The 19825-nt window shown below is 42.1% G+C and overlaps 1 protein-coding gene across 2 annotated transcripts in view; it reads left to right on the top strand.

Moving 5' to 3' along the window:
• Nucleotides 1-19825, top strand: part of VIPR1 (vasoactive intestinal peptide receptor 1) — a 118859-nt gene that overhangs the window by 81583 nt on the left and 17451 nt on the right. For both annotated transcript variants that reach the window (XM_074845834.1, XM_074845833.1), the window contains 3 exons: nucleotides 14135-14288; nucleotides 16805-16865; nucleotides 19231-19300. In XM_074845834.1, coding sequence (XP_074701935.1) covers nucleotides 14135-14288; nucleotides 16805-16865; nucleotides 19231-19300 — 285 coding nt within the window. The remainder of the gene's footprint in view (nucleotides 1-14134; nucleotides 14289-16804; nucleotides 16866-19230; nucleotides 19301-19825) is intronic.

The raw sequence follows: 19825 nt of genomic DNA, 5'->3' as shown, positions 1-19825 counted from the left end.
GAGCTACGTGTGTAAAGTGCAACCATAGTCAGTCGAGCTCTAATTAATGTACTCACTGGAGTCTGGAGAGCTGTTCACCTTGCCTTGAAGAAGGCACCTGCCTTTGGATGGCTCTCTGGGCGCCACTGGTTGCAATGACCAGATCTCTGCAGGAGTTTGTGCAGGAAATCTATGTGTAGACATCATTGTCTGTTTTTCATCTGGATCTGTCTCCCATGCTAGCTGTCTGCAACTGTAAGATTTTCCCAGTGGGATGATAAATGAAGGGAATAAAGGATTTGAGATTTTTTTTTTCACTTTCAAACTCAGTGTTATCAGCTGGAGCAAACTCTAAGGAGGGAGAAGAGCTGTTTATCTAAAGGCCCATATTGATGTAAGAGGACACTAGTCATGAATAAATTTAGGCAGGAAACTGAAATCACCAAATTAAGGAGATGCGATCAGAAGTCATCCAAAAAACCAAAAAGGAACCCTCCATAACAAATTCATAACATTAGATGAGCTGCTTGCTGGTAATAGCAGGGGACTGGGCACAGCAGTCCAGCAGATCCCTTCTGGACCTGTTTTTTTATGTCATACAACACCAGAAAAAGACTCTCTTTTCCATCGACCCAATTTCTTCCTTGCCTTCTGTTTTTTCTGTATCCTTACCCTGAGTCGTGTCCCTGCTGTTATGATAACCTTTCTGCTTGAGCACCTCCCAGTTGATAAGAGCAGCCTGCTCTCAGCTTTTCCCTGAGAACTGTCTGCAACACAACACGTTCCCATTGCAATGACCCTCTTTTTTTTTCCCTGCTGTGGTTCACTGGGATCTGTATTCTCTAGCAATGGGGTTTTATTGTGAAGGTCCATGAATGGCTGGAATGACATAGAGACTGGAATAAACAATTGCTTGGTGTCTGCTGCCACAGATAACTGCCAATGCTAATTGGCAGAGGAGCCAGCAACCCAATAAGCCATGGAGTTTGAACTAACCTCTCACCCCCGGAGGAGTTTGCACTGGGTTGTGACTGAGACATAACTGCAGAAATCTGTGAGAAGGGTTTGCTTCAACCGTCCATCCAGAAACACTTTGGTGTATAAATACAGGACTTTGTCCTGCAAAATATACAGCTCCTGGAAGCCAGTGTGCTTTCAGGCAGATCCATGGCTACCACCATTGTGTGTGTTTCTCCCCATCAGAGGATTTTCATGTTAAATGCCAGCTCAGTGTGAATGGCTGGATGATACACAAGGGTTATAAAAATATGTGAAACTAACCTGTCTCTGCTGCAATAGGCTGAGCGTACCCCTTGCAAAATCTTCACCCATCTTGACCCAACATTTTGGACAACGTTTTAAGTCATAGGGAAAAAATACCTACATGAAATGCAGTCAAAATGCCTCTCCTCATATTCATTTGTTTGCAGAAATAGTTATAAAATCCATTGTGTTTATGTGGGTTTGGTTGGGTTAGGCTGGCTTGATTTAGGTTAAATAATTGGTTGGTTTGTGCTTTGAAATTGCAGGATAAAGTTTTGACTTGGGAAACCTAGGTGCTAGTTCATATACCCGGGGCCTAATACACAATTTAGTGAAGGTTTTGTGTATAATGGCTAGATATGGCCTTGAGCTCATTCAGTCTGAGGAGAGATTTGAACAAACAGTTCAATTTACTGAATGCTCTCACCACTATGCTGTTTTAGAAGAGGGCAAAACCAAAGCAATAACAGTGTTTTATTAGAAGAGAAAGTACTATACTTACTTCGTTTAAGGAAAAGAAGATAAAGGCAGCCCTCTTCCAGAACAGAATTGGGGCTATAAAATCCAAATGAACAGAGACCTCTCCCAGCATTTCTGATAAAGGGACCAAATTCTTGAATTTGGCATTACCTGTTGCAGTAAGAAGACTTAAAATTATGTTTTATGCACCATCCACACAAAAATATTTTAAGCTCTCCACCAACAAATGTGTCAATACTCCAGTTGAGTAGGAGCTCCACTACATGTAGGTATGTTTGTAATCAAAAACACCTTGTTCATAGGCTTTGCCACAATAGCATTTTTACTTCATTTTACCTTGTGTGGGAAACCTCAGTTACAGTGTTACGTCTATGCCATTGTAGACTCAAATAGTTTTGGATTACCATTGAGTTCAACATGAACACCCTGAAAAATTAAGTTTGTTGGGCGTTTCTATGGGCCACAGAACCTGAGAATGCAGCAGTAAGCATTTCAGGGCCAATGCAGCCAAAATACATGTGATGAACATCACTGAGCCATCGTGTGAGCCAGAACATGCACCATGCACTGGGTGATGTTTACAGAGTGGTGTGTGGCACCTGTAGCCTCCTTGAATTCCTTGGTCCTTCTTTCTTGATAAACCCACTCCTGGGGGAAAGAAAAGTCTTGTTGCTTGGGTGAAAAATTCAGCCTGTTTCCATGTCTGAGTTGGCAAGCAAGGCTTGTTTTCATAACTAAATGTAGCAGGCTCAAATGATCATTGATCCCAGGGCCTGTGCAAGGTGGCATGCCCTTTGTCCCTCACCAAAGAAACTCACCAGTAGTAGCTGTACAAATATTCCTCATGTCTTCTCCCCAGCTGACCAAATTAATTAGGCTTGTTCTTAGGCATGATGGGGTCCCTTGGCTCTTGCAGAAGCATGTAGACTGAGCTTCAGAGAAGGCTGGCCCTCCAACAGCACGCTGTGGGATTTTCCAGTGGGAAACAAAGCACTGCAGGGACCTTGAATTTTCTAGAGTTGTAGAGTCTGATGGCCACATAGCCACACAGCATATTGCCCAAGGTACCAACAGTCATTAGAAGACCAAAACCACTTTCTCTCTCTCTTTCATGCCTTTGGTCATAAAATATGTCTGTAATTATGTGTAACTGAATCATCCTGTTGGCTTAAATTGCTTAAAAATAGGCATATACTCAAGTGTGTTAGTCAATCTAGGCTTTAAGCACTCAGATGTAGAGATGATCAGGCTAGGAGGAGTCCGTGAAATCACCCGCTCTTACTTCTTCAATAACTATTCGTTTTGACTCGTTCAGTATAGGTTCTGTCTAAGTAATCAGTTATTTCTGATGGAAAACTCGCCACACGTGGCTTTATTGCATCCAATGATTACTCATACTGCACGAAAAATTGTGCCACTTCCCAGCCTGTATTTGCCTGTGTTCTCCTGGGTTTTTTTCACTGCCAGACTCGAGAGGCTTCCTTATAAGTTCTGGTTTTTCACCTTAGTTTTCTTAGGCCTTGTGACCTTCTGTCGTGGCATTTCCACGTTTTGTCTTCTCCTTTCCTTCTCTCCCTGGAGAACACCCTGTGAAACACAGTAGCCAAAACAGCAAACCCGATAGAAGGATTGAACTGAACACTTCAATTGTCGTTTCATTTGATTATGGATGAGTTTTGATATAATTTCATTACTGTAATATCATGTAATAGCATAATGATAAACCACTTACATTTCCAGCCTAGCTGAAGACAAAGAAGCTGACAGTTTGGTATAAACAAAGATCAGATTCTACAGATTGAATGCAGGCTGACTTTTTCTGAGCTCTGCAAATTTGCCTTTGCTGAGGATTCAGCCAAGGGAAGCTAGATAATTTATCATTTTTGTTTTGCGTTCCAGTAAGACAATCAAATTCCAACAAAAAATTCTTCTTTACAAAGGAGCGTGGGACTTTTAGCAATTGTGAATAGATACACATATTGCATATTTTCAGTGTGAAGAATTGGGGTTCTTCACATGACCTTCCTCAGGCCAAATTGATAACAGCTACACGCCCTTAAATGACAGACGCATTTGCTTTTCCAGCATAGCCCCCACTAAGGCTACTCAGATCCTTATTCCCTGCCTCATGCTGGAGTGCCCTGATATGCAGGCTGCTGGATGGTAGATGGTAGAAGCCTTTTTATGCACTTGTGTAACAACAGAATGAATATTAGAGTCTCGACCCTTTCATTGGTTTACCTCCTCTGGGAAAGACATCTAGTCCCACCTACACAAAGGAGGGATGAGCTCTTCTTAGCAGCACACACCAGCATCTGCTGAACTTTGGCTGACTGACTTGGGGGAAGAACCTGGCAGAACTCAAGTTCAATGGGATCAGACAGGCACAAAGGTGCTGCCTGAGGTAAGGAAGTGCTTTACAGTCTGTCTTGCTGTGGAAATGAGGCCCAATGTGAAATGAGGTTCGCTTTGTTTTGATCGGCTGTGTAGAGTGAAGGAGACCCTCACTCTTTTACCTAATAGGTAGCAGCTACATTTGGTTTTCATCCCAAGGAGCAGCACAAGGAGCAAAGGAAAAATCACTGCTCATGTGAAGTATAAGTTTCTCACTGTGCTCTTCCACTCATGTCTGACCTGAACCACCTCACCCTGTCCACAAATTCCTGTGAAACCCAGCCAAATGGTTCCTGTTGGCTTCAGGAGGTGGGTGCTGTAAGGGACTGGGTTCAGTTCTTCTTTCTGAGCTTTTTGACAGTGTTTGGCTTCTACTTAGGATTCTTCTGAAGATCTCTATGATGTTGCTGTCACAACACAAACATAAGGTACCCATCTCCTTGGTCTCTATTTTTACCATCAGGTTAGATAAAGAGATTTGCATCTGCCAAACAACTTCTGTGGAATATTATCCTCATATCTGCTGATATACCCATATCTGCTGATATCTCAATATCTGCTGATCACTGCTACGATCTAAGCTTTAAGCAAAACAAATAACAGAGGGGAAGGAAAAACAAAACAAAAAAAAAAAACTAGAGAAAGCTCCTGTAAATGATACAAAGAAGTAAAAAGCAACAGAAAAAAAAGCAGGGGGAAGGAATAGAGACATTGTATGTTTGCCAATTCTCTTTCAAATATCACACCAGCACTTTAAGGTTTACTTCACCAAAGGTATTGAGACGCTTCTAGAAAGGACCAGAAAATGGAGATAAGATGGAGAGAGAAGAAGAGACAAGGAGGCTACAGCTACATTTCTTAATTAGGAGAGGTCCTAACAGTGAAAACACTACCCAAAAGTACAAAATAAAAATAAAAAAAATAATGCCTCAACTATGCTTTCAAAAATCAGTACCAGAATTAAATTAAGGACTTAGCAGCAAGTTCAGTGAATGAAGGCTGTATGAAGTAATGAGAAGCTATAAATACGAGTTTTGGTATGTTCTATTTTTACATCTAAACTCAACTCTGAGTCATCTGACGCAGAGACTAGACCAGCTAGAGCTAATCACCATCTTAGAAATACTCGCAAGACTGCCCCCAAAAATCAAACGAGTATTCCTAAGAGACAAAATAGAAAGGCCAAGTCCCTCAAAGATTGACAGTTACATAACCGCTGTTGAAATCAGTGGAAGAGAAATGCTTAAATAGCCATAAGGGTCACAGTCATGGGGCTTAAAATTGCTTCTTATGTGAGGAAAAACAGACATAAGAGCTTCCCACTGAATTCAACAGATAGCATTGTATTTGAAGAAGCCTGCATGGGAAGTGGGCAAGGCAGAAAGTGCAGTCATGTGGACCACATTTTTTGTTGGTGTAAACTGGTACAGCTCCATTTATTTTAATAGAGTTCGCAAGATTTCTGCAAGTGCAGGATTAGACGCTGCCATGCTTTGCTGTGTTGCAAGCACATAAAATAGAGCTTGTCTCATTTCTCTAACCAGAGAAATAATACTCTTTCAAAGTTTGGTAGTGGCCCAGCCTTGGTGCAAGTGGAAGTCGTGGCACAGGAAAGAGAGATGGAGATTGAGCCCAACAGCTTCTTCCTAATGTCTCCATCCTTCCACAGTCTTGATGGGAGAGGCAAGACTTAGCTTGCTGAAGTAGTGTGTGTGTGTGTGTGTGTGTGTGTGTGTGTGTGTGTGCATGCGTATGGCTGTACAGCACAGCTCATCAGTCTAGAAATAGCATTTCTGCTTTATGAAAGCAGTAACAAATCAACAAGCTCAGACGCAAATCCAGGTTATAACGGCTTAATAAATTGCCCAGTGACGGCTGACATGGAGTAAGTATTCCAGTGTGTGCTCTTAGGCAATGATGGGTGTATGAATATGTAACGTAGTGTGACCTAGAGGAAAGTGGGTTAAGATAAATTGAATTAATTTGCTATTTCCAAGGCTTAAGAGCACTCTTGCATAATGTTTCTGGGGCACTATTGATGCAGAGCAGCATGTTAACAGGGAAAATGTGTGTTTGAGGCCTCTTATCTCTGTGCCTGAGATAAATAGTGACCGTGAATTCAGTTACATTGATCTATCTGCCGTACTTTTTATAGTGTTGACTTAGAGTTGAAGCCTTCAGCAGGAGCTGAAGGGTCTATCATCAAGACATAAGATTATTATTCCCATGAAGGTCTTTTCTTTTTTATATTTCCTGATAGATTAAAAATTTCCTTAACCAAGGCTTTGAACTTGACAACTTAGGCCCTCACAAACTGAAGGCTACATGCCTCAATCATAAGCCCCTTTGTTTCTATCAAGATGGCATTTTAAGAATTTCTTTAGTCAAATTTCTTTATTCATAGATAGTGTTAAGTCCTCCACACCCAAAACTTCCATGCATCTTCCAGGAAAATTTGCAGAGCCACCCACTAGTGTAGCAATTTATCATTTAAAATTACTTGCTTGTCAGACTCCATGATAGGGAAGGAAGGAGGGAGTCAAAGGCACCCAACTGATTTAGAAGATTTCTTCTTTGAATAGGCCTCAATTCCCTTTCATGGTAGAACATAAACCTTGTGGGGCTTTTTTATTGCTAACCTGTTTGAATCTAGTCTACAACTGCAATTAAAATGAGGGAAGAAATAAAAGTGATGGCGTTTTGCCAGGCAGTCTTGTTTGTTTGTTTTTAATTTGTTTTTTCTGTTGTTGCACAAAAGGTTGTCCTTTTTTTTGTTTGTTTTTTGGTAGCTCAGCAAATTTGTTTGACCTAAGGGCTCATTTTTGGAGGAACAGAATTGCCCAGTAAAAAGCTGTTTTATTTCTGTCAACAATTTCCATTGACATCATGCTGAATTTCTGCAAATTAGGCCTCCAGCACAAAGCCCTGTTGAAGTCAGTAGGGGCTTTGCCATTCGTCTCTGTAGGGTCAAATCTTTACCCTGTGTAGCCAAATTGTCTCTGCAGAAGACTAGGCAGTAGCAGAAGGGTGATATTAACATTTTCAGTTTTCCAAGTCAGCGTCTGGAAACGTCTTCTCTACTGCAGTTTCTCTTGCAGGAGCATGGATGTGGCATGCTTTTCCGCTCATCTGTCAAAGCCAACTAGGTAGTGAAAAGATGATATGTAAAAGCCGATAGCCCTGAGCATGGGAATGAGACAAGAAATAGCCTGAGGCTGTAAAGATACAGCATTTTATCTCAGCTACCTCCTCAGGAGAGGTCCAAGCCAGGATCAAGTCACTACAAAACCAACAGCTCTCTTCTCTCTGTGAAGGTGACTTGTAAAAAAAGTTGCTCTAGCCTCTAGTTGGAACAAAAATCCCCACTTGAGTAGGCAAGAGAAGATGTCTTTTCGTTTCCACTAAGCAATACTGGCTTGGGCAACATCTTCCTAGGGCAAAGCTCATTGAATATCCTCACCTTTCCTTTCTTAACAGAGGCAGTAATACCTAGGCCAGTACAATACACTCCTCCCATCAATGGCTTTTTCTCTCAGAGGGTAATCAACCTGATAAGAAATAAGTCGTATTCCTTATAAGAATAAGTCTTAAGAAAGACATTGAGGTGCTGGATCATGTCCAGAGAAGGGCAACGAAGGTCTAGAGCACACGTCTTATGAGGAGTGACTGAGGGAACTGGGATTATTTAGCCTGGAGAAAAGGAGGCTCAGGGGAGACCTTATCGCTTTCTACAACTACCTGAAAGGAGGCTGTAGAGAGGTGGGGGTCGGTCTCTTCTCCCAAGTGATAGGACAAGAGGAAATGGCCTGCGCCAGGGCAGGTTTACGTTGGATATTAGGAAAAATTTCTTCACCAAAAGGGTTGTCCAGCACTGGAACAGGCTGCCCAGGAAAGTGGTTGAGTCACCATCCCTAGTGGTATTTAAAAGACATGCAGATGTGGTGCTTTGGGACATGGTTTAGTGGTGGACTTAGCAATGTTGGGTTAACAGTTGGACTTGATGTTCTTAGAGGTCTTTTCCAATCTAAATGATTCTATGATTCTATAAAATTAAAGTTAAAAGCAGAGAGAAGTAACCCATGAAAAACAAAAACATCTATTTGGAAACTAAGTCTATCCTGACATCTCCATGCAACATGCATAGAGATTAAAGGACAATGCATAACTATGAACAGTGCTGTAGAATATTTAGATTATAAAATGTTTGGGAATCTGTCAGTTGTATGAATTCTAGTGCCATGATAGTGAGATGAGGAATTAATCATACCGTGTAATCTTACAAGTAGAGCAATTATTTGATTATTGCATCATCAATACAGGTTACATTATACTTTGGCTGAGGTAGACATTTCAGCAGAAGAAGAGCTGGGATGTGATTCAATCTGATTTAGGCCTGTCAGGTGGGAACTGGCTCAAGATTGAGACTCCTGAATTTAATTATGATTATGAGATAAGTGTCTAAAATGTCACTATAGTTATGGAAATGTAGGGTTAGTCCAGTCGCTGTGCTTGAAGACCAAGCCTGTTGTTGTGCCTCAGCAACAGGATCATGTGTGGGAACTATAAAAAGCTTTTAAATAAGATTGAGGAAGCCTCCCTGACCAGGCTGGTGAGAAAAGCAGCTCTTACTGTGGGCAAATTCGGCACGAGTCACTCAGCAGCTAGCCCTTCAGATAGGTTATGTCGTCTAGGCAACATAAAAGAAAAGTGTCGGATAAATCCATCACCGAGAAAGTGAGTTTTCATCTGCCTTCTGTTGAAGAGGCCTGCAGAAATCTCTGTGTAAATCTCTTCCTCCTGCATCAGTGGTGGTAGCTGAGGTAAAAGGACCTAAGTACCATAAAGGGGATTTTGAGACCTTCAGGTTTCATGATTGATTGAGGCAAATCTGAGTCCATGATTTTGCTGAAGGCATTGGTGGCTGGGTTGAAGGCACTGTCCCAACTTCATAAATAATGTCAGGAGATGCCGCATTGCCCAGGATTGCATGTGATGTCTTAAATATATCTTTAAGCAGATTTAAATATGTCTTGGTGCCCTCCCACAAACCTTTCACACCACAGGAAGCTGCAGAGTCTAAGGGTGCAAGGGGGAAACATGGAGTCTGCACAGGGGTTGCATCCATGTACTGGAGAGGTCATACACAGGGAGGGACAAGTCCGCTCTCACGATGGGGATTCCCATGACTGGGGCAATGAGACTCAGTCAGACTGTTTAAATTGCAATGTATTCCCAGGCCAGCTATGATGGTTCAGTGGGAGTATCATCAATCACTCAAATGCCCCTTTATACTTCTTTGATCTAAATCCTTCTCTGACCCAAGTCCTAAACCTCTAACACACCATATCCCAAATAAAGAAGACAAGGGAGACTTGTGTTAGTGCAGTGATGCCCTGTGATGCACCACAGTGTTGCTGTGGAGTTGATTGACCTTTTTTTGTAGAGTTTTGTTGCATTCACAGGAGGCTAATGCATGCACATGTGTTGGTTGTGTGTGTGTACCTCCCTTAAAACCTCAAACCTCTCCTGCTAAGCTGCTTATATTGAGCTAAGGATATTCAGCAGCTGGTCAAGACTGACAATCCTTAGCAGTTATTAATGAGCAGGGATACCTTGAGCAGAGTTATTATCACTGAGGAGTGTGACATATATGTATTTAATGCGATGACAGATTCAGCTCTGACTTAATTACTGCCTTCAGCATCTGAACTGCATTTTTCTAGGTAGGTCAGCTGGTCACTGCATCAGTTTTATGAGAAAGATGTTTTTCTTGGGTCTAATATTATCTGAAAGTATAAAGTGCTACTAGGCACAGGACAGAAGGGGTTATTACTTAGTCTCGTTTTCCCACCCTTATGTCCCTCCTGTTTGCCTCTCTCTCAGAAAGTCTGGTTGCATCTTGAGTGCATTCTTCCTCTGACCTGACAAAGTGGTCTGTGTTTTTCACAGCAGCCATAGCACATGTACGTGCGCTGCATGCTGTCTGTGGGTAGCTCTGTTTCTTTTCCCACTATTCCATAAAGCTCTGAACTTGACCCATTATCCACACCCTAACATTTTTGTCCAGCTTCTCAACTAAGCCATTTCAGCATCACATCAGCTTTCTAACCATCTATGTGCTTCATCCCTACTCACCCATCTCCTTTTTGAAAAGACAGCATACATTCCTAAGTATCAACAGCTCATTAAATATTTGCCCTAAAATGACTCCTTCTCTTTCAAAGCAAATGCAGTATCTTCTGCCTTCTCTATTGCCTTGTTAGACAATAAATTCCCCTCATTTTGAAATGAAGTAATTTCTTTGGGAGTCGTAGTCCTGGTTTCTAGCCAGAAGGTAGATATTCACACCCGTGTTCAGGGAGTGCTAAATACTCCATGACCAGCAAGGCAATATTTTGAATCCACTTCATACAGGTATGAATATCCACCTAAAGTACAAAATAATAGAAAATATTTTAAACATTTGAGGAAACCAGCCTTTTAGGAGAGTAGTACAGTGCAATATGTACATTTTTTCCCTGTCTTGCTAGCTAAGCAAGCATTCTCCATAAAGGGCAAACTTCTGCTGGTATCTCATACCCTTTAAAATGCCTGTGAATATCCCAAAGGTCTGCACAGGAAATCCACATCCTTCTGTAGCAACAGCTAGAAGCTCAACACAGTACCCGACAGTACCTAAAATGACATTAGCAATCTACTTTTAAGCAGCTGAATCTTGTGCAGTTATTTCTTTTCAGATTAAAGAGTCATAAATGTAGATGTTTACAGCATAGATAGTTGGACATACTGAGGCAAGGGAGGGTTGGCCCATACAGTAGGCCTAAGACATTCCTCATCTCATTCTCAAGTAAGCTTCTACAATAATCAAGATTAAATTTTCTTATTGACTATGAGAAATTTAAAGAGAAGCACAAAAATATTTGTTTGGGTCAAAGAGGTTTCCATCTCTCATTGGCTGGAGGCAGAATCCATGTTGGTGTTTAGTCACCAGCAGCGCATGTGGAAAGGGAAGGGACCTTCATGGGAAAAGCAAATAACCCATGTCTGATGCAGTCCCAAAGAGGGGAAGCAGAGCGTAGATGTGCCATCTGCAAAGCCAAGAAAGACCATCTCACTGCAACATCTCGTGTGGACATGAGCAAGGCAAGAGCCCTGAAGAAAGACAGGGAAATAAGCTGTTGTAAATGAGACAGTGGAAATGGAAAGAATAGAAAAAACAGTGCTGTGATGCTGCTTTTCCTGCTGAAAATATCTTTTCTAAACATAGCCTGGTTTAGTCTTTCAACACTGACACATCATGAGGTCAGCTCTTTATGAAAAAAAGTCTTCTGTGAGATGTAATAGCTCATCTCTGCCTAGTGTCTGTCATCTAAAGGGTAAAGCATCTTATATAAATGTGGATTTTATTTCCCAGCACTGTAACAGCCATTCTGAGGCTGAATCCAATCTATCAGGAAGGGAGAGACTCATTACAAACTCCTGCATGTAATAAGGTCTCTCAAAAGCCAGGAAGGGCTGTTTTCCAAATGTGTCACTGAATTGGCTGTCAGTGGAAGAACAACACTGCATTCAACAGTGAAACTGCATCTCTTGCCATAACAAGCCACCACCATGTTAGGGAATGAGGTAGGGCCAGAGACTACCACAAAAGCAATAGTTGCCACTACTGGGAGAAAAGGTGACTGACCCAGACCTGGTGCTTCTGCTGCCACAGCCTTAGCACAGTGCAGCTTCCTCTGTGTCACAGCAGTAGCTCTGCGAACTCAGGAGGGGGATCCCTGCCTGAGAGCCTGTCTTAGGCAGAAGTCAATAGGCACTTTCTGTGAGTGGCCTTTCCTGGTCCCATAAAGTATTGCAGTTCCTCGTGACATGTTCCGGCCTCATGCCTCTGCCATAGCTTTGATGCGACCGTCTAGAAAGGATTCCCGAATGTTCAGTCCCCCAAGGAAAACCATGTTTGAGGAGGATGTGGTTGAGATGCATCAAAACTGCTCCCTTAAACTTCATGTCTCACGTGTGAGCTGCTGAATTAGGGTCGAAGAATTCAGTAGCCCCAGTAGGGCTGAGTAGACTCACACCACTGGATGCAGACACACCAAGCAGGCAGCTAGTCTTTGGGCAAAAGAAATGAGGTGTGTCAGTGTCACACAGCCATACGCACACAACAGCAGGGAGAAACAAAGAGCACAGGGATGCCATAGGGAGGATGCTGCTGCATCCCCAGCCCTTGTCAGCTCAGCTCTGTGTCACCTTCCCTCCCTGGGGGCTAACTGCCTTCTCTGCCCCCACCTTCTCCCAGCACCACCTGCAGCAAGTCTCTGCTTGTGCCATCTGCCTCACGGGAGGGAGCTGATATGCATATAAATTGATTAACAGGAGCCCATGAGGGTCCCCAGTGTGATACTGGCAGGTGCTAGGGGAGAGTTGAAGTAATTTTGAGTGATCAGTGGGGACAAGTCCCTCTCCAAAATATGTGGCATCAAGAAAACACTTTCCACACTTCTTTTTTTAACCAGTGTGTTTCATAGCAACTGTTTTCAGCAGGAGAGGGGAGGGGGAGGGGGGGGGGGGCGGGGAGTGTCAGTTTGTCAGTGGTGAAAATCAATTATTGCTCTACATTCAACATACTGCACCTGCAGAGCACCAGGGAAGAGACACTAACCAGAGAGTGCTAGCAGCCAGATTCTTGTGCCCTTGCCCCGATAAGTGCAGGCTATTATCCAAGTAGACTCACTGAGGACAATGAGGCTATTGCCGACTCAACATCTCAAGGATGCTTAGGCAGCATGGGTGTGTGTACTGATGCAACGAGTGATCTCCTGTAAAGCTGCAGCTGGACCTGGATCCATCACATGCTGGGGCAGTGGCCAAGGCTGACATACTTCTTTGGGCAGCTGATTTCTACCTTCAGGTGTTTTGCAGTGTGTTTGGCCACTAAGCGTCAGAGAGAAATTTCCTATTTTTTTTTTCTTTTGTAAGGTGACTGTTCCCATTATCTGTGCTGCAGTGAAATCTTCACACAGCAAGTTACTGGTTTTAATTATTCATTTCCTGAAGAAAAACAATCCTTTTACCTTTTCAAATCTCTCCCCTTCCAATTCAATCAAATCTGTCCATGGTCCTTAAAGTTTACCCTACTTCTCCTTCTATCCTTTTCTTTATGTTAAAATTATGTATCCCAGTCCTTCTTTTCCTACATGAGTATTCACAATTCTTTGTAGACTTGGCTTTCTTCAAACCCCTATCTCAAACTCCTTCAGTTTTTGCAGTATCTAGCAGTCCATGGAGTGATTACAGCTGGACTTTGCTTTCAAGGGCTAATTAACACAGATTTTTTTTTTTTTTTTTTTAATCCTGGGGAATCAGTTTGTTTGTCAGAGACTTCATTTATTTGGGTTTAGGGAGCCAGGTAATACTAGCAGGCAGCCCCAATGAAAATGAAAACAAAACCAGTCACTGGGTTGTTCTCAGTTCAAAGTAGCACCTTTTTGGAGGGTTCTTCTAAACCAGTGCAATGGTTTGCTTCACAGCTCAGCCCCACAAACCCACGCCCGGCAGAGCAGAGCTGCTGGTGAGTGCACATCAGGCCAGGACCTTCTGGCATCCACTCTGCCACTAAGACAGCTTCCCACAGATGTTCATCCAAAATCTACAAAGAGCAGCACAATGCTGGTAGGGATTGTAGTCCAGCGTATCAGTTTGTCACTGCTCATCAGGGTTTCCAAGCTTGAGTGAATCTCCAGGCTCACACAGTCGAGGGGCATCCAGACCTGAGCTGGGTCTCTCAAGGATGCACACTGCACTTTCCATGCAGGGGTTAACGTGTATCAAGAATGTCCACCCCAAGCGAGCTTAGTCGTGCTTTTGGCTTTTTACCATAGAGCTCATTCCATAAGGGCTTCAGGTGCTGCAAAAAGGAATCCCAAAGATACACACAAAGCAAGATTTACTGGTAATTTGGTGTGATTTACTATGGAAACATGCTGCAGTTCACCACTGTTTGTTTCTTCTCTTCCAGGTAGGCTGCAAAGTCATGATGGTTTTCTTCCAGTACTGCATCATGGCCAACTTCTTCTGGCTCCTGGTGGAGGGGTTGTATCTTCACACCCTGTTGGTCATCTCCTTCTTTTCAGAGAGGAAGTACTTTTGGTGGTATATCTTGATTGGCTGGGGTACGCATCTTCTCAAACTGAATGCCAAGAGGTGATCCTGACAGACATTTTTAACAGCAGTTTAATCCACAAACCTGGGAGCTCCAACGGGGCAGAGATGTAGCATGCATGTTACTTTGCTGACAAGAATTTTTTAGCACAACTATGAGCAAGATCAAGTGATAGTCAGAGGAGTTTTAACAGCATTGGCCTAAATCTTCAAAAGTATTTAAGAACTTAGTTTGTGCTGGGTTAACTGATAGTTCAGCACCTCAATATCTTTAAGGACTGTGGGCCTGAAAATCCTCATCACCTTTATAGTCATTTAGTCCTTTGATCCTGACTGGGATCCCAAAGTTGATGTCATCCATTGACCTTAAATTGTAAGAATGGATCCCAGCCAAGCAGGACTCCTGGACTGAACCAGACACTGCGGTCCATCACTCTCTCCTTGTCTTACTGAATTCAGGCCAGTTAGCTATGCTGAGGCCCCATCACCTGTGTGCTAATGCTGCTAACCTTCTACTTACTGCATTTGTGATTTCTTCTGCTTTAATGTGAATCTAATCTCAAACATAAAATAAAATAATAAAATAAAATAAAATAAAATAAAATAAAATAAAATAAAATAAAATAAAATAAAATAAAATAAAATAAAATAAAATAAAATATGCCAAGGAAGACAGAATTAAATTCTTCACAAAGTAACTCAGAGCTGAATTGCTGACTTATGCAAATTAATCACACCAGATAACTTTTGCTCTTTCTCTGAAGAGGAAGCAGAGATCTCTTTTTCCCCTTTAAGCCATTTAGCTGAAGATTTATGTATAAGTAAGCAAAATGGCTTTATACTGTATGCTCTCAATAGTTGAAACTGAGAAATAATTAGAGCAGGGAAGAAAAGTAAGAGAAGAAAAAAGTAAGAGAAGAAAAGAGGAGGAGAGGAGAGGAGAGGAGAGGAGAGGAGAGGAGAGGAGAGGAGAGGAGAGGAGAGGAGAGGAGAGGAGAGGAGAGGAGAGGAGAGGAGAGGAGAGGAGAGGAGAGGAGAGGAGAGGAGAGGAGAGGAGAGGAGAGGAGAGGAGAGGAGAGGAGAGGAGAGGAGAGGAGAGGAGAGGAGAGGAGAGGAGAGGAGAGGAGAGGAGAGGAGAGGAGAGGAGAGGAAAAAGAAAAGAAAGAAAAGAAAAGAAAAGAAAAGAAAAGAAAAGAAAAGAAAAGAAAAGAAAAGAAAAGAAAAGAAAAGAAAAGAAAAGAAAAGAAAAGAAAAGAAAAGAAAAGAAAAGAAAAGAAAAGAAAAGAAAAGAAAAGAAAAGAAAAGAAAAGAAAAGAAAAGAGAAATTGTGTCACATACAGGGATATGCCTGGACTTGGAATTTGATTAGTTAGCCGTAGCTTCCATCAAAAGTGACAGGAGAGTTACGCTTGGGTTCACACTGCAGAAGAGAGACCATTCTCCATGCTGTAAACATAAGAAGAGATATGTTAGCAGGCCTTGTTTCAGATGCGGTTAATCAGGTCATACCTTCTTTAAACCTGCCATGTGCATAGATACCCTTTCTTTCAGCACAGTAGACCTGGCAGGTTTTAAAGAAAAATGTATGAAGCCAATGATTTTAAATCAAAGGAAATCTCTTGCACTCGAAAATGTGTTCTGAGGTTGCTTGGTTGAGGAAAGGCAAGTCAAGAAAATTACAGGTGCTTGAAGGATCTTTTGGCCTTTCAGTCATCCATCATTTGCAAGAGCATCAGTGATGGATCTGAAATGGATCATGCGGGAATTAATAATTTGGACACGCTCATTACAGTTCTTACTGGTTTCATTACCATTGCACTTAGAAATCACTGGTAACAAACGGTGCACAATACTGTGACTAACGCAGAACAAAGCAACGCGCCCTCCCTGGAGTATTTCCAATCTAAATCTAATCAAAGACAAGAGAGAAGAGAGGAACCACAAGGATGGAACAAGACCACCCTAGTCAGGCAGAAGATCATGCAGTGAGGAGCAGAGGCAGTTTCATCTGGCCAGCTACGGACATCTATATGTGAACTTGTCACTCCCTTTATTGTCAGTGGAGATCCAGGCAATACAGTCAAGGGAGTCCAAGAGCGTATTTCTTGTCCTAAAGGAAACATCTGAAGTAGCTCAGATGACCTGTGTGTTACAAGTACATATTTCTCCCTGCTGATGTTAAAGAATGCCTGTGGTGACTGGCTTAGATACAGGTGTCCACACTGGTAGATGTCTAAAGTGATTCCTGTTCCTTACATTTCACCATCAGAAGTTTTTTTATAGGCACTGCAACAGGAAGATAAATCTGCTAGGGAGCAGTTGCAGGAAACTCATCTTACATGGCCAGTGGGAGAGAAAGGCAACATGTTGCTTGTTTGGCACGTGAGCATTGAAAACGTAAAGCATTTGCCCACTCTTGAGGGAAGGCATCACCTGTGTCACTCAGGAGGGATGGAGAGTGGGGGAGAACAGCCCCCAAAACATTGATAATTATTTCTGACAGTTACACCATCTCTTCTCTTGTCAGGTGCCCCATCCGTGTTCATCACTGCTTGGACTGTAGTCAGGATTTACTTTTTTGATGTTGGGTAAGCCTGTGGACTCAATTATCTTTCCTCTATAATTCTTCCTTCCTTTATCTCCAGGGAAGGCCAAGGAAAGACCAGCAGTTTTAGTAACCCAGCCATCCTGCCCTAACCCAAGGGCAGTCAGAGCAGAGCAGAGGCTTTCCCATGCCACCATGAACCAGGAAATGAAGACACACAGTTGTGTCAACTTACGCCAGTCGCTCACCCTCTTTGTTTTCCAATCCCTTGGTCAGGATATTTGCAGGGAATTTGTCAACAGACCCTGATGGTCACATTTGGCCCTGTAATCCTGTGTATAACAAAGATACCAGCTGAGCAGCTGCCCCGTGCTCAGAGCAGAGCTTTGCATCCTGCAGAATTGTCCCTAAATATGCTCATGCAGCTGATACATAATAAACACGCACATTAGCTCTCCCACAGAAAAAGTCTAAAAAAATTTTTTTTTTTTTTTTCCCCCAGGCAGATCTTAGGATCTGCTCTTCATCCTCTTTAACCTATCAGCAGCCTTTGGTATTTTATATAAGAAGCAGGTAGAATACAGATAAGTAAATGAGGCAGGTATCAGAGCTATCCAAGGATATATGCAAGTAAATAGAACCTGATCCTGCAGTCCTCTTTCATGCTTTTACTCAAGCAGTCAGACTATGGTAATTGGAAAGGCTTTTATGAGAAAACACTCCAGGGAGTTAAGGAACCAGGTGCTTATTATGTACTCACTGTGCATGCCCTTTCTTTTTGCATTTGCAGTGTATCATTAACTCTGTTTTCTTCTGTATGTTCTCCTTCTCCAAATGTGTCCTGATTTTTCCTTATTTCACTAAGAGAAGCAGCTCAGATTTCTCATTGTGTTTGTGATTTATAGTCACGCTAACACATTTCCTGAGGGCTACTGACTTCTTTATGGTTTCACTCTATCTGCATAAAACTGACCTTATTTACTCTGTTAATAAATAGCCTCTACAATGACATAGAGACCAAAGGATTTAACGAGTACGGATGCCAATTCTTCTTACTATATATTTCCACCCAGCTCCAGCAACTCTTAATAAAAATGCAGACTTCTTTGCATTTTCTGGAGGCTTTAGAGCTCTTCGTTTTCATGCCAAGTAAAACAGAGTGTGAATTTACAGGATGTGCTAATACCAAACGTAGATTTTTTTTGGCATACTAAAATTACCTATGGAGAAAAATTACAGGAAATTAATCCAGATTAAATAAAACCTAATTATTTAAGATTGGGTAAACAACATTAAGCCTCTATTTAAACATTCTAACTCCAAATTACAGTGACCTTCATTCAGACTGCCTGAATTTATTTTAAAAATGAAGTGTGCTAGACATAATTAGGGACACTTTAATTCTAAATGAAAGGGCAGCATGCACCTGACTAAGTATAAGCATCTGTATCTGAGAAATTTGCTCTAGTCTCCTTTTATAGTTAGTGGAGATTTAGTCCATGGAGTGCAACTCTTTTCATCCTAAAATAGCTCTCAGGAACTGTGCCCTAAAAGTACCTCTCTTCATATACCATTACTTGCGCTGTCAATCTTTTGAATCAGATGAGCTGAATCCAGGTGAAAAGGATGGGTTCCACTAATCCATTTTGGGCATGAATGCAGACCAGTTTTCATGAATGCTCTCATAAAAAAGCACCTTTGATCACCTGACTCTTGTGAGGTCTGCAGATAAATGTGTCCCAAGTGATATTAGTTGTTTCCCCATGATTTCTATTCTGTCATTTTCTTGTCGGTTTTAAAATATAGTTCCAGGTGACACATGTGAGTGGTGTGGTTTACAAACAATTCTGACTTCAGGATGAAATATATCACACCCTGGACCCCATGGACTTGTCTGACTGCATCCATAGCTCAGATGCAGCTAGCTACTTTAGTCTGACTAATCCCACCATAGGCTGTCATCTTTTTCAGAAGGGCATGTGTTTTTTTTCTGATGGTGCCAATTGCTCTGTGCTTACCAAAACCTCCATCCATGACGGTGAATGGCACTGGAGGCCTCATGAATCTGTGGGTTTTGATCCTTGTAGCAGACCTCAGTGTAGGATAAACAAGTAAATCACCATCCTCCCACACATTAAGCCTAAGATAACATCCTCCAGCCCATTCCATTACCAAGGGGAAGAGAGCTCACAGCATTATATCTGGGGCAACCACTATCTACCAGTGCTCAAAGACACTGCAAAGCAAGTCTTCAGCCCTTCCCAGTTCACGCACACCAGATTTAGTCCTCTTCATATAACCTAACATAGCCGTCCTTAGCCTTTAGGGAAACCAGGGATCTGAGAAGGTTACGTAGCTGCTTTGTTTGCTTTGCTACATGTTTTAAGTCTGGTTTTGTTTCTTTTTAGGTGCTGGGAGGAAATAGTGGAATCCCCATTCTGGTGGATCATTAAAGCTCCTATTTTGGTGTCTATTTTGGTAAAGTATCAGCACATTCTGCTGGCTGCAAAGCCATCTTTAATACTAAGTGTGGGGGGTGAAGGGGTGTTGAGAAGTGTTCTGTAGATGTCCATGGAAAATGCATTGACAGATAAAATCTCACTGTATACTGAATGTCTGCTTTAGGATGAGAAAGTTCACCCTCTGGATAAACATCTTTACCTTTAATCGTGGGAAGAACTTGAGTGTCTAAACAACCAAGGTGGAGTTCATTTGATTTAACTCTGACCACCTCCATCTCAGCTAGTTGCCCTGAGCACTCTGATCCAGTAGCCATGAGTGTGTTTAGCCAGAAGAGGTTGAGGAACATGGTTAGAGATCCAGGAAAGGCTCATCTTGTCTAATGAATCAGTGGATGTCTAAATTCAATCAGATCAATTGTTCCATTAATGTTTTTGTTTCTCTGAGCTGATCATACACAGAGCCCAGGATGATTTGTTCAGTTGTAGATGCCAATACTATAACATAAAATGGGATGAGTCCTACCATAAATTTCTACCTAGA

The sequence above is a fragment of the Strix aluco genome, chromosome 1 (assembly GCF_031877795.1).
Source record: "Strix aluco isolate bStrAlu1 chromosome 1, bStrAlu1.hap1, whole genome shotgun sequence".
In the NCBI taxonomy this organism is placed as follows: Eukaryota; Metazoa; Chordata; class Aves; order Strigiformes; family Strigidae; genus Strix; species Strix aluco.
Note: the sequence above shows the minus strand (reverse complement) of the source record. Positions and strands in the feature narration are given on the sequence as shown.